This window comes from Mauremys reevesii, linkage group 7 (genome assembly GCF_016161935.1).
Source record: "Mauremys reevesii isolate NIE-2019 linkage group 7, ASM1616193v1, whole genome shotgun sequence".
In the NCBI taxonomy this organism is placed as follows: domain Eukaryota; kingdom Metazoa; phylum Chordata; order Testudines; family Geoemydidae; genus Mauremys; species Mauremys reevesii.
Genome location: NC_052629.1, coordinates 70,834,652 through 70,859,510, shown reverse-complemented (window position 1 = coordinate 70,859,510; position 24,859 = coordinate 70,834,652). Strand labels below are relative to the sequence as shown.

General features: G+C 47.7%; 1 protein-coding gene across 1 annotated transcript; it reads left to right on the top strand.

Annotated features, from left to right (window-relative positions):
* Positions 1-222: 222 nt before the first annotated feature.
* Positions 223-18,560, top strand: HIF1AN (hypoxia inducible factor 1 subunit alpha inhibitor). Its single transcript, XM_039481808.1, has 8 exons — positions 223-442; positions 5,769-6,019; positions 8,883-9,031; positions 10,081-10,226; positions 12,423-12,529; positions 12,973-13,036; positions 14,670-14,780; positions 16,151-18,560. The coding sequence occupies exons 1-8, from the start codon at positions 263-265 to the stop codon at positions 16,193-16,195; spliced, it is 1,053 nt and encodes a 350-aa protein (XP_039337742.1). The 5' UTR covers positions 223-262; the 3' UTR covers positions 16,196-18,560.
* Positions 18,561-24,859: the final 6,299 nt, after the last annotated feature.

The window sequence follows — 24,859 nt, the reverse complement described above, 5'->3', positions numbered from 1 at the left end:
AGCCTTATATTATTGAATACAATCCTGAAGTACCCAACCCTCTCCCTGCTGCCTTCTCATTTTGTACCGCTGGGGGAGCTGTAGCATCTCCCCAGGGCAATTCTCCCTCCCGTGCTGCTGCGGGCGCCGCTCCCTCTCGTTGTCCCTTCTTTGGAGCCCCTCGGGCTTCTCCTCTCTATTGTTTGCTTTCTGTTTCCGGCCTCACTATGGCGGGGAATGCGGGTGTTTCCGGTTCCGGGTTCCAATCCCGGTGTAGGCGGCGATGGCGGCGGCCTCCTCCTCGTCCGCGGAGGCGGGGGGCTCCGGGGCCCGGGAGGAGGCCGAGGAGACGGCGGGGCCCGGCTGGAGCGAGTCGCAGTTCCGCCATTACAGCTTCCGGACGCAGCCCATCCCCCGGCTCAGCCACAGCGACCCCCGCGCCGAGGAGCTGATCGAGAACGAGGTGCCCGGGCCGCCAGTCTGACAAGGGGCATTTGGGGGTGAGGTGGGGAGGGGCCTGGGGCAGGATGGACCGTGGGGCTGCTGAGCCTCTGTCCCACCAGCCTGGGGCATCGCTCACACTGTGATGCTGTGTCAAGCTACACGCCTCTGACGGGCGTGGCACGTACACAAACATCAACAGGCAGGGACACACCCAGCTGAGCTACATGAATGCTTCTCCCAGGCACTCATGAACCCACAACACAGAGGCTCCAGCCAATTGCCCCCAGCCTAGGACCTCGGAGCTGAACCGTCTTGCCCTGGTCAGAAGCCTGACCGGTATAAGTTCATTACCCAGTTCATCCCTCCCTCGAGGTGGAGAGGGCACACACTAGCCTTTGTAAACTGAGCAGAGATTTACCAAGTACTTCAACCAAAACACACTGTTTTAGGTAAAATATGACAGATTTATTAATTATAGAACTATAGATTTTAAGTTGTTATAAATAGCTAGCATAGAGATCAAAGTTGGTCACTTAAGAAATTAAATACATTTGCAGTTCTGTAAACTAAACAGGATTTGAATCAAGCAGTGTCTCGCCCTGACAGATGGTGTAGTTCCTCAGTTCACAGCCTGGGACTCTCCTCCAGCCAGAGTTGCCAACTTTGTGATTTGCCATTTGTGTGCGTGTGTGTGTTTTCAACTCCCACTATGCCTCAGGCCCTGCTCCCACTCCACCCCAAGCTCCCACCCACACCCCACCTCCATCCTGCCTCTTCTTGCCCCATTCTGCCCCCTACCTCAAGTGCACCCTGCTCCTCCTCCCTTTCCTGCATGCTGCTGAACAGCTGATTGCCATGGACAGGAGGTGCTGTGAGAGAGGGGGAGGAGCTGCTCAGTGGAGCTGCCAGTGCTGAGCTCCCACTGTTCTTTTCCTGTGGGTGCTCTGGGGCTGGAGCACCCCCAGAGTCAGCGCCTATGCCTCCAGCCCAGGACCACCCTCCCCAGTTCAGTCTTTGTCTTGTAGGTGTTTTTTTTCCAGGTGTTGAGTTGTGGGGGGAGTGAGGCCAAATGATGATGATGACACTTCCCCTCTTTTATAGTTTCTTCAAGCTTGCTGGAGAGATCTTTTGCTATGATATGGGTCAAGCAGTCACCGTTGTATATGCGGTTTCTCTGAGATGGTTGTTGAGAAAGTGGATTCTCTTCAATAGGCCATGGACACTTCTGGCTACTCCATTGTTGTATCTAAACGGCTGGTTGTGGGTCTTCCCAATCTCACAACATATTTCAGTAACACACTCATAGCAAAACTGCATAACTTCACATACAAAGATAGTACATATAATCCAACAGAATGTTAATGTTCAACAGGTCAAGCCTTTCAGAATGATACCTCACAAGGCATACTTTGTACAAAACATATCATTATGACAGTGCTGAATATGGGGGTTAAGGGTGCTGCTTTGAGGTACAGAGTGCGACGGGGGGGGGGGGGAACTAGGTGTAGGGGGCATGGCACTAGGTGGTGCTGGGGGTGTGTGGGGACAAGGCCCTGGGGTGTGATAGGTGGGAGGCTGGGGTGACGGGGGCTGATGTGATGGGCTGATGTGTATCTGACAAGGAGTGTGTGTTTGGCCTGGTCTACACTAGGCGTTTAAATCGGTTTTAGGCCACACTAGGAGGCACCTTATATCAATTTTAATGGCTCCGATCAGCACAATCAAACTAAAAGAGCTCCCACATGGACCATGCGGATGTGATCGCTGTAAGGGCAGGCAAATCCGTTCTATCAGCGCTCCGTTACAGAAGATGAAATTCAGAATCCTTTTTTAAAAATCTCCAGACAGACGCCATAGCAGGGACTCAGCGCACTGCAGCGTGACAAGCGTAACGGAAAGCCAAAGAATCAAATGGACGCTCATGGACTGGAGGACTGAAGCTATCCCACAGTTCCTGCAGCCTCCGAAAATTATTTGCATTCTTGGCTGAGCTCCAAATACTTCTAGGGTCAAACACAGTGTCCGTCAGGGCATAGCTTGGCAATCTACTCACCCACCCCCACCCACCCCAGAAGCGAAAGGTAAAACAATCCTCTGACTCTTTTACATGTCACCCTATCTTTACTGAATGCTGCAGATAGACGCGATAGTGCAGCACTCAACACCAACATCCTTGTACAATATGATGGAAATCCATCCTCATCATCAGCATCAGCTGATCGTGCAAAAAGCTGGAAATCCATCCTCATGATCAGCTTCAGCTGATGGTACAAAAGGACTGGTAACCGTCCTCGTCATCAGCCTATTGGCCCTAATTTTTCTGGTGGATGGATGGTGCAATATGGCTGGTAACCATCCTCATCATAGCAACAGGGGGCTGAGCTCCATCAGCCCCACCCTTCATGTGTAAAGAAAAGATTCAGTTGCCCCTGGACTAGCAGTGGGATGCTGGGCTTCTCTCCTACACACTGCTTAATGTCCTGTCTGGACTATCATAGCAGCTGGAGGCTGCCTTCCACTCATTTCTCACTAACAAGTCAGTGTGTCTTATTCCTGCATTCTTTATTAATTCATCACACAAGTGTGGGGACAATGCTAGCCAAGAAAGGCTGGGGAAGAACGGAATCAACAGGTGGGGTTGTTACAGGAGCACCCCTGTGAATAGCATACAGATAATTTCTGCAGGCTCTGACACAGAGCAGCTGTGCTCTCTGGTTCTATGATACGGTGGTTCTCTAGCACACTTGCCTATATTAGGCAGCACTGATTCTATTTTTAGATACAAAAAAGGAGGGATTGACTCAGGGAGTCATTCCCAATGGCTGATCGGCACTTATGACAGCAGCTAATGGTACAAAGCGATGGAAGGTGCAATATGGCTAGTAACCAATCTTGGCTTTTGCCTGGCTGATTGGCCAGGGCACTAGCAGCAAATGGTACAAAGGACTGGTAGCCATGATCATCCTCAGTTCCAATTTATGGAAGGGTTTGGATGGTGCAATATGGCTAGTAACCATCTCTGCTGTCATGCAAAAGCAAAAGCATGCTTCTGTGTAGCGCTGCTGAATCGCCTCTGTGCATCTAGTACACATACGGTGAGAGTCACAAAAACAAGCTCCATGATTGCCATGCTATGGCATCTGCCAGGGCAATCCAGGGAAAAAGTCGCGAAATGCTTGTCTGCCGTTGCTTTCCCAGACGAAGGAGTGACTGGCGACATTTACCCAGAACCACCGCGACAATGATTTTTGCCCATCAGGCACTGGGATCTCAACCCGAAGTTCGGAGGCTGAACTATGGGATAGCTAGGAAAAGCTACCCACAGTGCAACGCTCAGAAATCGACGCTAGCCATGGACCATGGCACCACCGATTTAATGTGTTTAGTGTGTTTATAAAATCTGTTTTACAAAACCGGTTTATGCAAATTCGGAATAGTCCCGTAGTGTAGACGTACCCTTTGTGTGCGGGAGATCATGTGCACTGGGGGTTCCTGGTGAGCAGGTGTGAGCACCCCCTGCCTCACTCTGGATGGGTGTAGCAGCCCAGGGATCTATGTGCTGTGGTTAAAGGGCTCATGGGGTAAGTCTCCAAAGGCTGTGAGCACCTAGCAAGAGAGCGGGATTTCTAAAGATGGTATATGTGATAGAACTGGGAGTAAAGGAGAGAAGATTAGAGAGGAAATGTAGGTTAGGTATGGGGAAAGCTTTCTGAAGGAGAGAGCATTGGGCTGTGGGATCACCTCCGAAGAGAAGCCACTTGAGTCATTGCCATGTACAAGATCATACACTGTAAGCAGTGTTTTAATTTCTTGTGTTGTAAGCAGCAACATTAATATTGAAAGTAACTGAATTATCATTTACTTCTCACATTGGCTGTTTCCCTTTTTTCTCAATTTGGACATTGAAAAATTAATCTTGTTTGTTTTCCCATTTTGTTTATAGTCAGCCTTTCTGTCAGTTGCTGCCCTGTTTCAGTTGCAAAAGCTTCAGGGAAAGTTAGATCTTTGTTCTGGAATGTAAATCATGAGAACTTTATTTTGTAAAGTAATGTTTTTACAAATTTGGACATGCCAAATTTGGGTGTTGTCACCAATTTGAAGACAGTACTGTAGGGACCAATCCTATACTCGTTGTCATGGTTCAAAGTAGATGGGATTTAGTAAGGCTTCCCTATCTTTAATGTCTATGAAATGAGTGAGGTACTTGGGGTTTCATGGCAGCAAATTCATAAGAAGGGAAGTGGGCATGCAAGTTTCAGGCCTTGTCCACACTACGGCTTATGTTGATATAACTTGCGTCGCTCAGGGTGTGGAAAAGCCGTCTCCCCCCCCGAGTGACGTACGTTATACCGATCTAAGTGCCGGTGTGAACAGAGCTATGTTGATGGAGATGTTCTCCCGCCGACATAGCCATGGCCTCTTGTGGAGGTGGCGTTATTATGCTGACAGGAGAGCGTCTTCATCTAATGTGCTACAGCGGTGCAGCTGCATCAGTGCAGCTGTGCCAATGTAGCACTTCTAGTGTAGATTAGCCCTTAGAAACATGGTGTGGTTCTTAGGAAGTTTGGGGAGTATGTGTGGAAAGAAGTATGGAAAAGACTGGGGTGTCTTCAAGTAACTGTTTATGGTATAGGGGAGATAGATGGAATTTCTCTCTAGGGAGGATTCTGACTACACCTGTGTCCATCTAGGAAATGAGATAATCTCTGCTATCTCTTTGCCTGTGCCTCAGCCTGATCTTTCTGTTGGAGGAGGACGAGACAAAGACTGGTTCCTTTCAGATTTCAGCACTGCTCCTTAACTTACCAAAGGGGCTTCTAAGGATCAATACAAATATTTCTACCTACTTTCCTGGAACAGAGCACTCTTCTTCAGCATCATTCCTAGACTCACCAGTCCAGGAATCAAACTCAAGACCACTATAAGGTGGTGTGGAGTATTCATACTCTATGTAGTATGGGGAGTGTCTTATCCCTAGTACTAGCTGCTGTCTAAGTCAGAGTATTGGACTAGAAAGACCATGTGATCTAACCAAATAAAGTAATTTCTGTATCCTTCCCTGACATGCTTCTATTGCTGGTTTATAGAGTTGATTAGTGGCATCTGGCATTCCTTTGTGAGTGTGTCATGAGAAAGTGGTGGCTAGTTCCTAATTTTTCTTGTATTTTTGGCAGTCTATTTATTTGGGACTTTCTTCCTCCTTCTTCCCAGACCCTGTTGCCTGATTTTCCTCCTCCCCCTTCCTAGTGCTTCAGAAGGGAAATTGTATGGTTGTGATAATGAGTTACTTATCTCCCAGTTTCTCCAGAAATCCTTGAACCAATGTGCTTTCTTTTGCTATCTAGGAGCCAGTGGTCCTGACAGATACAAACTTGGTGTATCCCGCCCTGAAGTGGGACCTGGACTACCTCCAGGAGAACATTGGCAATGGGGATTTCTCAGTGTATAGCGCCAGCACATACAAGTTTTTGTACTATGATGAGAAGAAAATGACCAATTTCAAGAACTTCAAACCCAAGTCGAACAGGGAAGAGATGAAGTTTAGTGAGTTTGTGGAGAGACTCCAGGAAATACAGCAGCAAGGGAGTGGTGAGAGGTAGGTGATACTTGGAAAGCTCTGCAGTTGTACTGGTTTAATTGGGTGATAGGTTGAGGTTTAGGCACTGTAAATGATTTGAGAGTGCATTTGGACCTGCTTTTTTTTCATCTTCACTATGATTTCTCCTCCTCAGTTTCAGTGTTGGAGGAGGGTGGTCTCAGGTGTCCTAGGGTTGGTCATCCACTTGTAAAGTGTTTCAAAGATGTCTGTCTACATTTATCACAGAAGTTTTCAGTGTTTGCCTGATCAGACTTTCACGTTCTTTGGTGGGACTACAGTGCTGGGTGAAAGATGCTTTGCTTGGCAGCACTGAAGGTTAAAGGCCATGACGCCTAGAAAAGTCACCCACTGGCAATCCAGCTTTTCCCATGCTGCCCCACCAATGTATGCCAGCTCTGGCTTGGCAGTTGGGAATGGTGTTCAGTCTCTGTTGCACAGTGCATGGCCTCTCTTCTGACACTGCTAGCAACGGTGCAAATTAGTGGCAGTTGTGCTGGCAATATTTATGTGGATGCTTATCCACTAGCAACTAGACTTATCCCAGCAGCTGCTTTCAACAGACCACCAAGCAGTCACTGGATGGTAACAACTTCTGGATGCTATTAACCTTTGCTGAGTTTGAACCAGCTGTATACTACCCAATGGTTTTGTATTCCATTACCAGTTTTCAGAGCCATTCAGTTCCCCCTCAGGTTTTTCCCTTTCAGATGGTATGCCAGAACCTATCAGAGAACTTAAGCAGCTTTGTTGGTGAATATGGGTACAGAGTGTCTAATGCATGTACTGCTGAGATTGCAGTGGCAGAGGCTCTGATAGTTTGGTCCCCTACAACTAAAGGCACCTTGGTGTCTGACCAGCTGAGATCTGAGGTTGATGTGCTATATTCCCTCACAGACATTCTCCCAGAGAAACTCTTAATCAGAGAGGCCCCTCTGGTGGTTAGTGACTGAAAGTAAGTGGAATAGTAAATTTGGGGGATATTGATTAACATTGCTTGACTGTACAGTCGCTTGCTTGATGATAGATTGGGATTTAAGCTTCCCTCTCATAAGAACGGCCGTACTGGGTCAGACCAAAGGTCTGTCTAGCCCAGTATCCTATCTACCTACAGTGGCCAAGGCCAGGTGCTCCAGAGGGAGTGAACCTAGCAGGTAATGATCAAGTGATCTCTCTCCTGCCATCCATCTCCACCCTCTGACAAACAGAGTCTAGGGACACTGTTCGTTACCCATCCTGGCTAATAGCCATTAATGGACTTAACCTCCATGCATTTATCCAGTTTTCTTTTAAACCCTGTTATAGTCCTAGCTTTCACAACCTCCTCAGGCAAGGAGTTCCACAAGTTGACTGTGCGCTGTGTGAAGAAGAATTTCCTTTTATTTGTTTTAAACCTGCTGCCCATTAATTTCATTTGGTGGCCCCTAGTTCTTGTATTATGAGAACAAGTAAATAACTTTTCCTTATTTACTTTCTCCACATCACTCATGATTTTATATACCTCTATCATATCCCCCCTTAGTCTCCTCTTTTCCAAGCTGAAAAGTCCTAGCCTCTTTAATCTCTCCTCATATGGGACCCATTCCAAACCTCTAATCATTTTAGTTGCCCTTCTCTGAACCTTTTCTAATGCCAGTATATCTTTTTTGAGATGAGGAGACCATATCTGTACTCAGTATTTAAGATGTGGGTGTACCTTCAATTTATATAAGGGCAATAAGATACTCTCCGTCTTATTATCTATCCCCTTTTTAATGATTCCTAACATCCTGTTTGCTTTTTTGACCACCGCTGCACACTGGGTGGATGTCTTCAGAGAACGATCCACGATCACTCAATTTCCCTTTACAGAAACCATGTTGACTTTTGCCCAACAATTTATGTTCTTCTATGTGTCTGACAATTTTATTCTTTACTACTGTTTCAACTAATTTGCCCGGTACTGACATTAGACTTACTGGTCTGTAATTGCTGGGATCACCTTTTTAAATATTGGCCTTACATTAGCTATCTTCCAGTCATTGGGTACAGAAGCTGATTTAAAGGACAGGTTACAAACCATAGTTAATAGCTCCGCAACTTCACATTTGAGTTCTTTCAGAACCCTTGGGTGAATGCCATCTGGTCCCGGTGACTTGTTACTGTTAAGTTTATCAATTAATTCCAAAATCTTCTCTAGTGACACTTCAGTCTGTGACAATTCCTCTCCTGCTGCATTTGCTGGTTAGTGTTTCTTCTAGCCGTTCCTCTGAGATCTCAGAATTTGTTTTGGATTGCTCCAAAGCCCCACTCATCCCAAAATCCTTACTCAACCGATTACTGTTTGACCCAAATTAGATTTAATTTCCTCCTATGGTGGGAACTTTTCCTTTCCACAGACACCTGCATTTCTCGTAGTTTTCCTTGCCACTGTTGTTGGTGACAGAGTAGAATTTCTGAAAGAACTATATCTCCCCCTCTGCACAGAGAGCTGAGTTGGACATGTAATTCTCTGGGCAGTTCCTGAGGTTAACTTGTGATATTGGGGGAGGGATAGCTCAGTGGTTTGAGCATTGGTCTGCTGAACCCAGGTTGTGAGTTCAATCCTTGAGGGGGCCATTTGGGGAACTGGGGTAAAAATCTGGGGATTGGTCCTGCTTTGAGCAGGGGGTTGGACTAGATGACCTCCTGAGGTCCCTTCAAACCCTAATATTCTATGATTCACATGTTCCACATACATGAAATCTACCTGTCGCTGTTAGTGTGGAGGGTGTGTGTGTGTGTGTAGGGAAGACAGGGAAAGACATCTCTCTAAGGGTGGATGAGAAGATGCCGGTGTATCCATATGCATGCTTAACACTCATTTTTCCCCTGGGAAATACAGGTTGTATCTGCAGCAGACTCTGAATGACACGGTTGGAAGGAAGATTGTAATGGATTTCCTGGGCTTTAACTGGAACTGGATTAACAAGCAGCAAGGGAAGCGTGGCTGGGGGCAACTGACTTCCAACTTGCTGCTTATTGGCATGGAAGGTAAGCAACCAGTGTTGATTCTGAAGGACATGAGGGAGACTTGGGTAATTCTGGTGAATTTCAACTCTGGGGGTCACCTTCAGGTGAACTTACCACTTGTTTGCAGAGCGTCTCTGAAACAGCACAGATAGCTTTAAGGGGGACTCCTTGTACACACAATCTTTAATTTATGTTATGTGGAGAGAGGGTCAGGAGAGTATCCCTCTGCTTGTGGTTGCTGGAAGATAAATTTCTACGTGTCAAATTACTCCCTGAAGTGCCAACTCTGATACAGCCAAGAGTTGTGCAGTGTGTTTTGAACTAATAGTTGACGTAGCCACCCCTGTTTCTTACTTGAGCGCTTTACAGAATCAGTAGCTCAGAGTGGTGTGCAGGGTTTGTTTTAAGGGCTAGCTGACTCTGAAGTCTAACCGAAAGAATCAGTCTTGCTAACTATCTCACTGCTGGTCAAAGTATCAGAGAAAGGGGAGGGACAGTCATGTTATGAAGACCTGCTGTGCGGGAACTGTCATTTGGCATCTCATGGGAGTGGAAAGAAATTTGTGAGCAAAGCATGCAAATGTACCACTATCTTCCCCTCCCATAGAAACAGCCCCTCAAGGCCCTTTTTAGAGAGGCCTATTTCTATGCCATATTTTCATCTTACTTCCTCCAGACATCAAGGTTCTTAAGTTATTGGGTTTCCTTAAAACAAGTTCTTTCCCACTCTTGTACTCGAACAGCTGAACAGCTGAAACTTTCCATAAATGTTACCTTCAGGCTGAATGTCAGGCTGAGACCAAATTGGAAAAACTCATCCTGAAAAGTGAGAGTTGGGAGCAACTGAGAATGGGGGTTAAACGGAAACCGTTCTGTAACTTTAACTCTCACAGTTGCCAGCCCTGCTGTAATGCCTGGTTTGTAAAGTGCTTCAGGATCCTTTGCTCCATGTAGTTCTATAGATATGTATGGCAGTTTGTTGGTGTTGCCCCAGTGAGGCCTATAACCTGTTCCTTTGCCCGAGCCTTTAAAGTATATGTGAGAGATTATCAGTCTCTTTCTTTGTGCAGGGAATGTGACACCAGCTCACTATGATGAGCAGCAGAACTTCTTCGCTCAGATTAAGGGCTACAAGCGGTGTATCCTGTTCCCGCCAGATCAGTTTGAATGCCTCTACCCTTACCCTGTGCACCATCCATGTGACAGGCAGAGCCAGGTGAGAATAAGATCTATAGTAAACTGGATCTACAGTAACTCTTCACTTAAAGTCGTCCCGGTTAACCTTGTTTCATTGTTACATTGCTGATCAATTAGGGAACATGCTTGTTTAAAGTTGTACAATGCTCCCTGCTTTGTCCACTGCTTGCAGGAAGAGCAGCTCATTGCAGCTAGCTGGTGGGGGCTTGTAACCAGGGTGGACCGGCAGCCCCCCATCAGCTCCCTCATCAGCTCCCCACTCCCCTAAGTTCCCTGTGCTGCAGCCGCCCAGCAGGCTATCAATCGGCAGTTCAGCTGTCCCTCCCCGCACTGCCATGTGCTGCTCCCGCCCTCTGCCTTGGAGCTGCTCCCAGAGACTCCTGCTTGCTGTGAAGGGGGGGAGGGGTTAATGTCAGGGTGTCCCCCTCCCCCTGTACCCCGCTTACCCCTTCTTCATATAGAGCAGGGAGGGAACACAGATGGAGAGAGACAGAGAGAGCTTGGGGCAGCAGCTGCTGTCTCAACTTCCTGATCCACTTAAAAAGACAATTCTGTTAAGAGTGGGTCAGCTTACTTAAAGGGGCAGTGTGTATCTCTCTCTCTCTCTCTCTCTCCCACACACAAGGTGTATGTCTGTCTGCTATGTTGTCTCCCCTCCCTCCTGTTCATGCTGCCTTGATGAGAGGCTACATTAACAACGTTATCCCTTTAGGGCTCAGCCGAGTGCTAGTTCATCATTTAGCAGCAAGGCATTCCCTGTGAAATATCCCTCCCTCTTACACCCTCTAACTTCAGCACCTCAACCAAGCTTCACAATCATCATAGCTGTGAACAGTATTAAATTGTTTGTTTAAAACGTATACTGTGTGTATATCTATATAATATATAGCTTTTTGTATGGTGAAAAACATTTCCCTGGAACCTAACCCCCCCCCTTTACATTAATTCTTATGGGAAATAGGATTTGCTTAACATCATTTTGCTTAAAGTTGTATTTTTCAGGAACATCACTACAACGTTAAGCGAGGAGTTACTGTATTCCCTACTACACACCAAAAAAGCACATGCATAAAAATCACTAGCTCCATGGGGGATATGCCAGTATCAGTACAGCATACCAGTGCCTGTCCTGGTGCTGAGTCATTAGAGCACCCACACTAGCTGTTGCCTTTGGTATCAGTATGTGTTGTTGGAAAATGGGCCTCTGTTGTGCATCAGAGTTATGAATTAGACTTCTTCAGTGTCACTGTGAGGCCATATGTTTTAGTGGTTGGAGCCAACAGAGCTCTAGCTCTGAGTAGGGCACGTCAATCTTAGTGCCTCAGTTTTCCCAGCTTCTGTCTAGCACACTGGTGTTCCGAAGCTGAATGTTGGCGGTACCTTGAGATGCTGTAGAAATGCCAAGTGTTCACTGTGCTTTGGGTGTTTGAGTGATGCATTTGTCAGCCACAGAACATAATTCTTCTGGAATGGTACCAGTATGATTATTTTGTTTGCTTTGGTCCAAAGACGTTTTTCTTTGAGTCATAAGCATTTTCTACTGAAGGGAAGTAGCAGGGACATTGCTTCCTCTCTTGTACCTTTCCCTCCTCCCCTCTTTCTCTTAATGATTTAACAAGACACACATTCCAAGAGATCACATGGTAGCCGTGTTAGTCTGTATCCACAAAAACAATAAGGAGTCCAGTGGCACCTTAACAAATAACTGTTAGTCTTTAGTCTTTAAGGTGCCTAGGGCTGCCCAGAGGAGGGATCAAGGGGGGCAATTTGCCCCGGGCCCTGCAAGCCCTGGCCTGGCGGCAGTCCGGGTCTTCGGCCGGCATTTCGGCAGTGAGGGGCCCTTCAGTGCTGCTGAAGACGCAGAGTGACTGAAGGGCCCCCCGCCGCCGAAGACCCAGACCGCTGCCGGGTGAGTACATGTGCCGCAGCTCCCCCGCTTTGCCCCAGGCCCCCTGAATCCTCTGGGCAGCCCTGAAGGTGCCACTGGACTCCTTGTTATATTCCAAGAGAGCTACTCGATGCAGATGTGCCTTGGACTGTGCTGCAGGAGTTGGAAGTGTGTGGGACTGGTACGCTGTATAGGAATGTAGCTGCTGCACAGGACACATCTGCAGGTAGAACCTGCAGTAGAGGCTGTTGTCTGAGCAGAGTGCGCTCCTGAATTTCCGGCCTTTGGCTGATCAGTGCTGCATCCTTGTCTCTCTTGATCTGCTAGGTGGACTTTGACAATCCTGACTATGAGAAGTTTCCCAATTTCCAGAACGTGGTTGGCTATGAGACAGTGGTAGGCCCGGGTGATGTGCTCTACATCCCTATGTACTGGTAAGGAGGATCCAATGAGCTGGGCGAAGTGGGGGAGGGATTTAGACAGAAAGGGTGGTCTTTTAGTTAAAGCGTTGCACTGGGATTCAGGAGATCTCAGCTCCTATTTCTGGCCAAGCTACAGAATTGTAGTGAGATCTTGGACAAGTCTTAATCACTCCATGCCTCAGTTTCCCATCTGTGAAATGGGAGTAATAATATCTGTTACCTCTGAATGTTGAGGATAAATCTGTTAATGTGCATGAGGCATTCACATACTACAGTGAGTTGTGCCCTAGCAATACACATTTAAATAGCTAAGGGGAGTTGTTCAAGGGATTGTGCTGGTGACTGAGTGACATGCCAAGGTGCCTCTCCTGCACTCTGGCCTGCATCCAACACGTCTGTCTGTGCAGCTCATTTTTTTTATAGTAACTCTCCCATTTTGTATGGTTTCCATGCAGGTGGCATCACATTGAGTCTCTGCTGAATGGGGGAACCACCATCACTGTGAACTTCTGGTACAAGGTAAGCACATGTCCATCTGCACTCCTGTGGTAGCCCATTATTCAGTAGGATTCCCACTGTCTCAGTGGCACCCCAGCATGAAGAGAGGATGTCAGACTTTGCCAAGCATGGAGAACTTTACTGCCTGAATCATAGACATGTAGGGCTGGAGGGGACCTCAAAGAGTTATCTAGTCCAGTGGTCTCCAAACTTTTTTGATCGCGCACCCCATCAGTAAAAAATTTTTGAGCACGTACCCCCAATATATGTATATGTATTTATGTATAAATTATATACATGTACTACTGTACTCATATATTATATACATTATAAAACATACACAAAAATAGAAATTAAAAAGGGATGAGATAAAGATGAAATAAACAATATTTTTTAAAAAAAATTTATTTTTATTTATTAATGGCACAAAACCCCTTTTTGCGCTCTCAAAAAAATTATTAATATTTTTTAGTGAGAGCAATGTGATTGAATATGCTTCATTATTTCTGAAAATCTTGGTTTAACACTTAGTGATACAGCGATTTGAAGGTCTGGATTAGGTTTAGGGTGCGGGAGGGCGCTCAGGGTGGGGGTGCAGGATCTGGGAGGGAGTTAGGGTGCGGGAAGGTGCTCAGGGTGGGGGTGCAGGATCTGGGAGGGAGTTAGGGTGCGGGAAGGCACTCAGGGTGGAGGTGCGGGAGGAGGCTCAGGGCTGGGGCAGGCAGGAGGTGCAGAGCACTTACCTGGGGAAACTCCCGTTTGGTGCAAGGGGTGTGCAGGTGGCTCTGCACTGGCCACGATTGTGGGAGCTAACACCCCCATCCCCCTGGCCAGGCAGGGCCACCCAGAATGCGGGGGCTTTAGGGGCTGCAGGGCCCTGGGCCAAGGGGGCCCCGGGGCCCTGGCCTGCAGCTCTAAAGCTGCTTTCAGAATGTGGCTCTGTGAGCACGGGCAGGAGGAGCAGGGGCAGCTGCGCGGGCAGCTGCGCGGCCAGAGAGAAGCGGCGCTTTCCCCTTCAAAGCCAGCTGGAGAGAAGCGGGGCTTTGAAGGGGAAAGTGCCACTTCTTTCATGCCGCTGGCTGCGCGACTGCCCCTGCTCCTCCAGGGGCCAGAGGACTCAGGGCCGCATTCCGAAAGCAGCTTTAGAGCTGCAGGCCAGGGCCCCAGGGCTCCCTTAGCCCAAGGCCCTGCAGCCCCTAAAACCCCTGCATTCCGGGTGGCCCGGCCTGGCCCGGGGGTGGGGGTTGGGGACAGCTTCCCTGCTTGCTCCCTCCCTCCCTCCTCTGCCCCCCCCCCTTTTTCCTCCAGTGACGCTCTTCCTGCCGCACCCCCCAATGGATCGTCTTGCACACCCCCTGGGGTGCGCACACCCCACTTTGGAGACCACTGATCTAGTCCACCCCCCTGTGCTGAGGCAGGATTAAGTATGCCTAGATTGGACTATCCCTGACATGTATTCTTCTGACCTGTTCTTTATCTTGTATATAAGGACTTGTCACTAGCAAAAAGCTGGTTTCTTCCCCTGGGAGCATGGGGGTATTGCAGTTGAATAGCCAGGGTGCTTGGGTGTGAGTGGCATTGTTTGCTAAGATTGGGGTAAGGCTGAGGCATTTCAGGAAGGACACAATTAGGTGTTCTTTCTCTTTACTTTCAGGGTGCGCCCACCCCAAAGAGAATTGAGTATCCCTTAAAGGCTCATCAGAAAGTGGCGATAATGAGGAACATTGAGAAGATGCTGGGAGAGGCCCTGGGAAACCCACAAGAGGTAAAGTAAAAGCTAGAGATGCTGTCACTGCCATTGAAATGTCCAAGTGTGGACTGCAGAACTCTGGATCCCAGCAAACCATCTGAGGCTGCCTGTGATATTAATGGGGATGGGTGACACAGCACTAGTGGCAATTCTTCATCCTCTACCCTTACAGTCCTTGGGGCCACAAAAGGCTGAGATCCTCAAATTACAGTGCTTGGGCTGATGAGTACAACCCGTGACATAGTGTAAAAATTGGGAAATAGTCTTGACTGCCCATAGCTTGCGCTGTTTGGTTGTGGATGCTGGCAGAAAAGCATGCTGGTCAGAGGGACTGATGACAACATTAAGGTGTGATATTTCAGGAGCAGGGGGAGTGATAAATAAATGCTCCATAATCAGTTTTTTAGTGAGATACATTTATTTTTTCTCTAGCTCTGCTGGATTGAGAGAGATTTGACCTCTGAACTGACTCATTTTGAATACCACCTTGCTCTCCCCTCCCCTTAAGTTCCGATATGGTTTTTACCAGCTGGCATCTCAGACCCAGTGGATTAAACTGGGAATCAGAATCTGGTTTTGAAGGGCTATTAGCTCTTTGGTGGAGGTTGAAATACTGAGGGCTGAATACAAATGTTTTCATGGCCAATAAACCCTTCCAAGCACTGGTCCTGGACCACTGATTAGTGCAAGAACATTTTAATCTCTGTCTAATGTCAACAAATGTTTTTTATCCGATTTGCCTGCTATCTGGATAATTCAAAGAAAAATGCCTTTCATTACTAACACATTCCTTCCCTGGCTATGCACAGGGAATGCTGAGGAACAGGAGCAGCCTCGACTGCAGGCCAAACCTTAAGATTGAGGGACAAGTATTGTCTTAGCTTTCTATAATGCTTGTGATTTTAAGTGACCCCCTGCCCCAGAGTACCTTACTGGTGATACAGAGGAAATGCTCCTCCACTCCAAAATAAAGCAGTCCCTGTTCAGTGTGGCATAAGATTAGAACAGGAAGTGAAGAAAACTGTATCCAGTTGAAACTGCAGGTGGGATTTTATGTAGGAAAGTTGTCACTGTTGGCCAGGACACTGTGGTCAACTCTTGTGGAAGATGCTAGGGGACCTTTAATAACCATAAGCGATCAAGACTCATTTGACATCTCCTCTGAATCATACCAGGAGATTGGTTCACTGCTAACCTGGCAGAATAACCAGCTCCACTTCTGCCCAATCTGTGTTCCTCTGAGATCCCCTTCTCTGGCCTGGCCTGGCCCAGCTTAGCTTGTGGGAGTTAATGGGTTAACAGCTTGAGGTAGTCAGGCTGCAGGCTGTGCCACCCTTGTTGCCGTGCGCGTGCCATGGCTAACAATATGTTTTTGCCTTGAACAGGTGGGTCCCCTGTTGAACATGATGATTAAGGGTCGGTATGACTAGTCCCTGGGTGACTGACGGTGGAGCTGCTTCGTTCACGAGTAATGGAAGATACTGAGCGCTAGTATTGCACGTAGCACTTAAGACTGATGGGCTCCTGGCCCATCTCTGTCCCGTTCCACAACAATTAAGGGGACTACTGGAACTGCAAAACCATTAGCCCACCACCTTCCCCCTTCCCTCACTGTCATCCAACTGAATCTCCCAAGAAAGAACCTGCACTTAGTGAGCAAGAATCCAGCTTCCAATAAGTGTGCGTTCCCCTGTCTGCCAAGACGAGGAATGTGGTGTCTGGCACTCGAATGCTTTCCTTCTTTGGATTTTAATGTAAAGTTTTGAAAGAACAATTTGGAAGGGAGCCAGGAGTGGTCTTGTTTCCTCAGGCCCAGTGGCTGGGTTTCTGTGATGGTGCTGGCAGTGGACGCAGTACCCCTGAAATCTGGGACAGTCAGTCGGATAGCAAGAAGCCTTAGGTTCCATGATCCTGTTATGTTAGAGGTCTTGTCCTTGCTGGGTCCTGGCACCGTCGGACAGCAGGAATGAGCATGTGATGACTTGTTTGAGGAGAAACTGGAAAGATGGTTTGGAAACCCCCCTGCCCCCCGCCAAGATGCAGTGCTCAGGGTATTGGGAGCTTGGTACCTAGCAGGGTGATCAAGTTGAATCCATACAGTGTGCGTGCACACAACGCCACCCTTTGAGTCCTGCCTCTGTCAGATGGGTCACAGGAAACCTCCTCTCTCCCATTCACAGCATCGCTCTTTGAGGAGTTAAGGTCTCCCTCTTTTCTCTAAAGCTGCAGCATGGTTAGAAGTGTATGTAACATGGTGAGGGAGACCGAGATTGAGGGCACTCACCAAGTCTCCCACGATGGAGCCATGTCAAAATTGATCTCCTGGGGCCCTGAGACTGATGAATGCCCAGTTAAAATCAGCTTCCCTTTTCTCCACCAGGGGGTGCCGGCTTCCTGGACAAAACACAGAAAGTGCCCTTTACTGATTAACTCTGTGTGTTATGTTGTGAGGCTGTTGTGTTTCTCCCTTCCTTGTCTGGTCACGTGGGGAGGCAAGGAGACTCTGTTTCATACCTGTGTTCATTTTGTTTTATCCTCTGTGTTCTCATACTTGGCCCAGCAGTTTTCAGAATGAGAAGAGAGAAGCTACAGGAGCAGCAGAACTTCCTTTTAGAGTCCTGGCAATCGCCCTGAAAAACCAGCATGCCTTCCTAGTCCTTTTCCCTGCAGAGCCTTCCAAACTCACATGGAGCCTTGCCTTGCCTTGCACTGCTCTGCTGTTCCTGGGGGAGAAACTTGTGTACTGAACACAATTGTAATTGAGCATCAAGATTAGAGAAGCTGGCTTGGATTCCATCTAATTCACTCTGCTGACCAGGGAAGGCTGTTCGCTTCACTATGTTTCCTAGTTCTTTGTCTCCTTGGCTGCTTGGGGCTGATTGTGACATTTGGTTTTCTGTGAAGTGTGTAGCCCAGGGAGGAGATGTTGTTTGGGAAACAGAACGATATCCATGGCTTGCCATGTCCCATCTTGTGCTGGGACGACTCTTGTACCGTTTACTGTGAACTTCTCTTATGCAGGAATAGAAGAAAGACTCAGCAAAACTGAGTTATTTGACAGCATCTGGATGGAGCTTCAGTGTCTAGCTGTTGACCATCGCTATTTGTGGCTCTGATACCAAGAGAGGTGCTATGGGACAAAGCAGGAGTCTTGTTACCAAACACCCCTGTGTCCCTGACTTAGCAGTATATAACCAAGGTCAAAGAGAGCAGCAGGAGACAAACTTCCTCTCCGGAGCACTGTCTAGATCACAATGAAGGTCACTCAGCTGGATGCGTGTCAACGCTCTGCCTTGGGGGAGGGAGGAAGGACCCTCTTCTGCCTCTGGCTGAAAGTGAAGCCTTCCCAAGAGTTGTTGGTGTGTGCAGTGTCTCTGCCCTTGGTTGGAAGACACTCAACTGGTATCTCACCTGCGTGCCAGTGCTGGGAGCACAGCAGTCTCAGCCAGTGTTCTGAGCAGCTTGTTGGGCACCGCCAGCTCCTGAAGCCCAGGCTGGGAGTTCCAAGGGGCTCATGAAGGGAGAGGATGGTATATCTGGAACCTTGGAATCCTTTTTTCTTTATTTGCCAAAGGTCTAACTTTGAAGTGTCAGAACAGTTTTTGCTGCACTTGACTGGCATGAAAGCTCAGTTTACAATGCACTGATGGACTCTTTTTTTCTCCCTCTCCCTTTCCACCCTGTGCTTTCAGTGCCCCTGCCATGGTCTTGGGAAGCTGTGTATGTATGTGTGTGAGAGAAATACATGGTACCTTCTGAAATGTAGTTCTTAAATACAACCAATGTTGAACAACAGAAGTGTGTGGTTTTTATTCTGTATGAGTGCTGCTCCCTAAAGGAGAATGCCCCCAGGGAGGCATCTAATCAGGACTCCTGTGGAAAGCAACATGGAGCTGTCCACCCAGGCTGGTTGCAGATGGAGGTTAGAACTCAGGACTCTTTCACTTCAAATTGTTTGAATGAATTCAGCGCAGGTGAAAGCTGCCTGATTGACAGCCCTAGCCTCTGACATCCTTTATCCCCAGAGCAGGTGTAGCAGGAGTAATAGCAGTGCAAGCCGGGAACATTGCCCCTCCCAGCAGCCTTCCCTTGATCTGAAGGAACCATGCTTCTGAGAGTGAGAAGGGAGTCTAGTATATGCTGATTCAATCCTTAACCTCTGAGAGCACTGTCAAGTGTAAATTGGTCCCCTTTGATTTATGGCCTTCAATATGGATTCTTGTCCTTTGGCAACAAGCATGAAAACTTTACCCAGAGACCACCCAGTCACTGTCAGGTAGTCATGACTGTCTGTCAGCACCAGCATGTGCTGGAGATGCCGGTGCTGTGTAGAGATGAAAAGCTGCGTATCCCATTATCAGTCCCCTGAGCCATCTCATTCCCATTGTGCAATCAGCCAATTCCTCACTTTATTTGGTAAGCAGCAGATCTGCACCTGGAGGTCCAGGTTAGTATTTGTCTGTGGGAGCTTGCCTGCACATGCTTCAGGTGTGCATCAACGCCTATGGGTGTTGCCTCGTGTGTGTTACACTTCCAGGAAATGAGTACATACAGGCCTGCTAGCTCATTATCAGCTGTTGTGTGTATTCAGCCATCGGGGAAACCTCAATGGGTGGAAATTAATTTAGGTAACTACTGAGCAGGTGTAGTAAGCTGGGGAAGGGCTGGGTGGGCAAGATCAGGGCACTTCATGAAGGTGTCTTGGGAACTTCCCTAACCCAATGTTCTGATTGGATTTTTGTGTTTAACCTGTAAAAACTGCAGAATGGGGGTGGTGAGTGTGATTGCTCTCAGGTCTCTTGGTATCTGTGTTTGAATGAGAGGAAATGGCAAATATGAGGGAGTGGGAGTGGGGCGGGGGTGGAGAGCTGGGTGACAGAGTTACTGGCAGTGGGTTACTTGGTCTGAGGAGCTCTAGCACGGTGCAGTCAGATTATGGGTATGTGTGAGAGTGCCTGGCTTGACCCTGTCTAGCGTCTGTGCTGTGAACATGCTTTTTATGTAAGTAACTTACTTTGGTGACAGGCCACAGTTCAGAAATGTCCACTCGCCCTTTGGTGGCCGCTTCCATCCACTGAACACAAAGCACCTTACAAACAAGCCTCACAAGAGACCCGAGAGGGAGGTATTAGTCCATTTTTTCCAGATGTGGAAACAGGCACGAAGGGGTGTGTGTGTGTGCGCGTGCGCGCGCTCTGAGAAAAACACCCCTGATCTGACTCCTGTGTGTTTAATTTTCGTCTTTTTCTTGTCTCTTCTCTGGTTTGCTCTTTGTCTTCACCCCTTCCCCCGCTCTTTTGAAGGCAGATTCTCCTAGGGAAGCAGAAGGCCTCCTTTTGGCCATTGGGTTCCAGGCTGTATGTGCTTTCATGGCTGAACAGTGTCCTGTAGAAAGGTGGCAGGTTGCTACTGCCTTCATACAGATGAACTGCCCTGTGGCTGGCTGCTTTAAGGGGCATCAAGGGAGCAGGGAGGTCAGGCAGTGGCTTTCAAGTCATGGTGTGCAGTCCATGATCATGCAGCTTTCCCAGCTCCCATAGCTGTGGCTTTCTGTTTCACAGCTTAGTGTGCTGCCCTGAGCCATTTGTTAAGCCTCACAGCCATCATGTGAGGTAGGAAACACTGTGTTTTCCTTCCTCAGGGCTTTCCTTTAGTCTTCACCTTTTATATTCCTACATCTCTGCTTCCCCCTCTGCCTCCTTCACCTCCTTTTTGTAAGGAGGTTCCTGGTGCGTTTTGATGGCTATTGGAGCTCGCCTCCCTCCAGTTGAAGAGCTTGGCTTCTACCACCACGGTGTCTTGGGAGGTTGGAGGTCAGCGGGAAGCTTCCCTCTGAGGAGGTGAGCCGTCACTGCCTCCATCGTGCATTGTTTTGCTCTGCTGCTGCATGGGACGGGCTCTGAGATGAGCAAGCCGAGGAAGGAGGAGGCAAAGCTCTCGCTGTGGTGAACGCATGCAAAGTAAGTTCTAATTACTGCCTTGCAAGTCAAATATTTGTTGCGAGCAGAGGATTAATTGGCGGGGGAGGGAGCGGAAGTGGAGGCTCTCGGAGTGTAAGTGGAACAGATGCCCGGACGCCTTGGGGAAACGCAGCTTTCCTCTACAAATCAGAGCTTTAAATTACAAGGCTTTTACCAACGAGAACAGTTGTGGGAAGTCGTCTGCTCTCATTTGCGTAATGGCTTCTGTCACTGGTGATTAGACACAGGATGAAGGAAAAGAAATTTGACAATTAGGAATGAGCGATCATTAATCAGAATCTTTGTTAGGAGAATGCGAGAAGGGAGGAAAAATATCCCACAAACAATGGAAGCCACCAACTTGGCTACCACAGTGCCAGGCATTCCACAGCAAGGCAGCCTTCAGGCATGCAACTGGGCGTGTCAGTGTTGCTCTACAGCACCTCCTCTGCCCAGGTGAGGAGTAGCATTGAGGGGCTGTGAAGGGGACCACAGGCCTACTTCTGCTTGGCCAAAAAACATTTGGGAATCGCCATGCGTGAAATCTTTCCCTTTGGTCAGTGCTTCCCAGCCAACTGCTCTGTAAGGAAGAGATCACATCACCGATCCATCTCCCTGCCACATTCATCTACCTGGACTTAGTTCTTAGGGCCCTGCTGCAAACCTCCAGCAATAGGTGTGTGGATAGCTTAGCCTTGCAGAGAATTTTTTCTAAAGCTTCAGATCAGTGGCTCACAAGGCAGAGAAGGGCCAGAGGGGTCTTGATTAACACATGTAAGATTAGGATGGGCAAAGTGAGTGCTGCTCACGCTCCCTTCCTGACGATGTTGCAGCATATGAGAACAAGGAGGCGGTTGATGGATGCATGACAGGCAAAGAAGGGAGTGGTACCCACACAGCCTGTAGCCTCTCTCTCATTCACTAGCACAGGACATCATCCGGTCACATAGCATCAATGGCTAATTTGACCAGTGCTCACTAAACTGCCCATTTGTCTGCATCTCCTGCAACCATCTCCTTGGATGCTGCCCCTTCTTTCATGGAATGCCCTCTCTGAACTAATACATTAGGTTGCTGCACTCTCCTTCAGATCTCTCCTCTGGACTCACTTCTGTAATGCCAAGAAGAAAATAGCTGGCAACTAATGGGTATGTGGAGTAGCACTGGGGGATAGCTAATAGGTGCATATTTTAAAAAGCATATTATATCCTCTTGTATATTGTGATTGTCTTCCTCCTCTTTGTATGCTCTTTGTCTTGGATTGTAATTTCTGCTGTGTTCCTCTCTGTGTGGTGTGGGTGCTACTGGAGTACAAGTAGTATCTGAAGTTCTGGATGCTGAAAAATAAAGGCTTTCAGAGCTCATGCTTCAGTATGTCAGCTGACTGCTGTATGGCTCAGGAAGGAATTCTCTCCATCCTTATAGCAGTACACAATTAGCTGTGAGCTTCAGGGGTGATGGGCTCTCTTTCCTTGGAATCACTGGTTATTGGCAGAAGCAAGATACCAGACTGACATGATAGACCTGTTCTGTGATCTGGTGTTCCAAAGAGCAAACACAGTAGAGAGGACCAGTATGTAGGAAAGGATTAGCTTAAACCTGTTCTCACACTGGTTTATAGGATCACCTTTGAGTTGGAGTGTTCACAAGAGGCCAGGAAGCATGGATCCATAATAAAGTTAAAGGGACATCATTAACTGGTAATAAAGCTGATTTTAAAAAAACTAGTTTTGTGTTTCCCATCTGCCCCCAAGTTCCCCAGCCAATTTTTGTGTCTTTTACAGTCACATTTTCCTGTTCTTAAAGCTTTTCTCTCTCTCTTCCTGTGGGCCAGACACTCCAAAACGTGAGAAATGGTAAAATTTACTATGCACAAAATACTGTCAAACATAGGGAATAAACTGATTTTTTCCCTTTGAGCTCTAAGTTCTAACAAGCCTAGATATTACCTGCACCAGCAGTAGGTAAACCAATTTCAAAAACAAATATAGTAGTAAATATTGATATTATGGTGGCATCCAAAGATCCCAGCAGGGGTTGTGGTCCTATTTTGCTGAGTGCTGTACAAACACCTGACACAATGTTTGCCCTGAAGGGCTTTGAGGGTGTTGCATTAATCTAAAGGGATCCTTTGAAATGCATAAAAACAACGAGGAATCCAGTGGCACCTTAAAGACTAACATTTATTTGGGTATATGCTTTTGTGGGTAAACCCCCCCCACACTTCTTCAGATGCATGAAGAAGTGGGGTTTTTTTACCCACAAAAGCTTATGCCCAAATAAATCTGTTAGTCTTTAAGGTGCCACCAGACTCCTCATAGTCTGTATCCACAAAACCAGACACGGTTACCCCTCTGATATTTGAAATTCATGTTTTCCTAATTCTACACAGTGATTAAAAATACAGTGGGCTATAGCCCATCTAAACCAGTTTAATCTCCAGAAAACTGACCTTTAACCACCAGCTCCCTCGCCGGAGCCAAGCTGCCACCCAGGCTTCTTGTCTCCCTGTTCCCTGCCGGGTTTCTCGCCTCCTGGAGTGGGGAGCTGGACGAGGCAGCATGGAGCCCTGAAACTGAAAAGACTGCCAACAGCCAATGTAAATAACAGTGTCTACAAAGACACTAAAGGTTGTCCTAACTACACCTACAAGAGGCGTAGGGCTTATGTCAAGGTGGAGTTGTTATGTCTGTGTAGTAGGGCACTTAGGTTGGCAGGAACAAGGTTGTAGTGTAGACACTGACATAATTAGGTCAATGTAACTGCCTTACATCAGCCTAACCGTGTAGTGTAGAGCAGGCCTGTGTGTACAGCACCTTACACAATGGAGCCCCAATGACTGTTAATACAATTCTCTCTGAAATTGCCCAAGGGGTGTAGCTGTACAGTCCCCCCTACACACTGCACAATCATCACCATTCGTGGTAATGGCGCATCTAGTTTAATCAGAACATAAGAATGGCCATACTGGGTCAGACCCATGGCCCATCTAGTCCAGTGTCCTGTCTTCTGACAGTGGCCAATATCAGATACTTCAAAGGGAAAAAACAGAACAGGGCAATCATCAAGTGCTCCATTCCTGTTGTCCAGTCCCAGCATCTGTCAGTCAGAGGCCTAGGGCCACCCAGAATATGGGGTTGCATCTCTGACCATCTTGGCTAATGGCCATTGATGGACCTATCCTTCATGAACTTCTCTCATTCATTATTTAAGCCAGTTATAGTCTTGGCCTTCGCAACAGCCTGTGGGCAAATCAAAATGAAGATAGGTCTTTTTTCATGCACCAAAGTTAGCACTGTTCTAAGGAGCCTCTGCCCTTCCCTTCTGCCTTTAGAGGATCCAGGCCTAGTCCTGGTTGTGTGATAACTCCTGCCACTTATATGGCAACCATCAGCAGCAGATCTCCAAGTTCCAGATAGCCATTTATTAAGCATCACAACCACCCTGTGAGGTAGGTAATGTTACAGAAAATTGGGCCAGCTAGTAAGCTTAGGGAGGACTAATGACCTACCAGAGTTTGGCAGAAAGCAGCACATTTATTATACTGAAAGTTAAGCTCAAAAGGAGGGAGGGGAGGGGTCACATTCACACTCGCATACTCACGCTCCCAAGACAGGCATGGCACTGGAGATGTCAGGATCCTTCAAGGTAAGCATCTCACAGCACAGTGATGGACGGTGTGATGAAGGTAAGTCTTCCCAATGCACGATGGAATGCAACACGGCAAACCACTGGCCAATTGGTCTGGGCAAAGGGCCTTCATGGGAGGTAAAATTGTGTGAGTGCACTGCTGAGCACATGTCCCCTTCCCCTTTTAAGGACCTGCTCCTCATGGCCTGCGACTAGAGATGACTTGTTGGTCATACTCCACCTCGGGCAGTGTCCATGCATGTGATCACTGCCTAACCAGAGCCCCAGACACCTTGTCTACCTTGGAGCAGTTCTGATCTTCCAGCTGCTGGAGCAGCCCGTTCATCCCACAAGCATTCCAGGAGGGTGGAGGAGGGGAAAGCCACTTTACAGGTACTTAAAGAGGGAGAGCTGACAAAAGGGCTGGGGGAAGGTGTAACAGACCTTTTGAACATACAGGTTATACAGAGCATAATTATACAGAGCATGCAGATCACTGCTGCT

What these genes read in the sequence shown, in the direction of transcription:
- HIF1AN (XM_039481808.1), top strand. Translation starts at nt 263, where the DNA reads ATGGCGGCGGCCTCCTCCTCGTCCGCGGAGGCGGGGGGCTCCGGGGCC. An exon ending in GCTGCTTATTGGCATGGAAG is followed by an intron (nt 9,032 to 10,080) that starts GTAAGCAACCAG and finishes TTCTTTGTGCAG; the next exon opens with GGAATGTGACACCAGCTCAC. An exon ending in CTGTGAACTTCTGGTACAAG is followed by an intron (nt 13,037 to 14,669) that starts GTAAGCACATGT and finishes CTTTACTTTCAG; the next exon opens with GGTGCGCCCACCCCAAAGAG.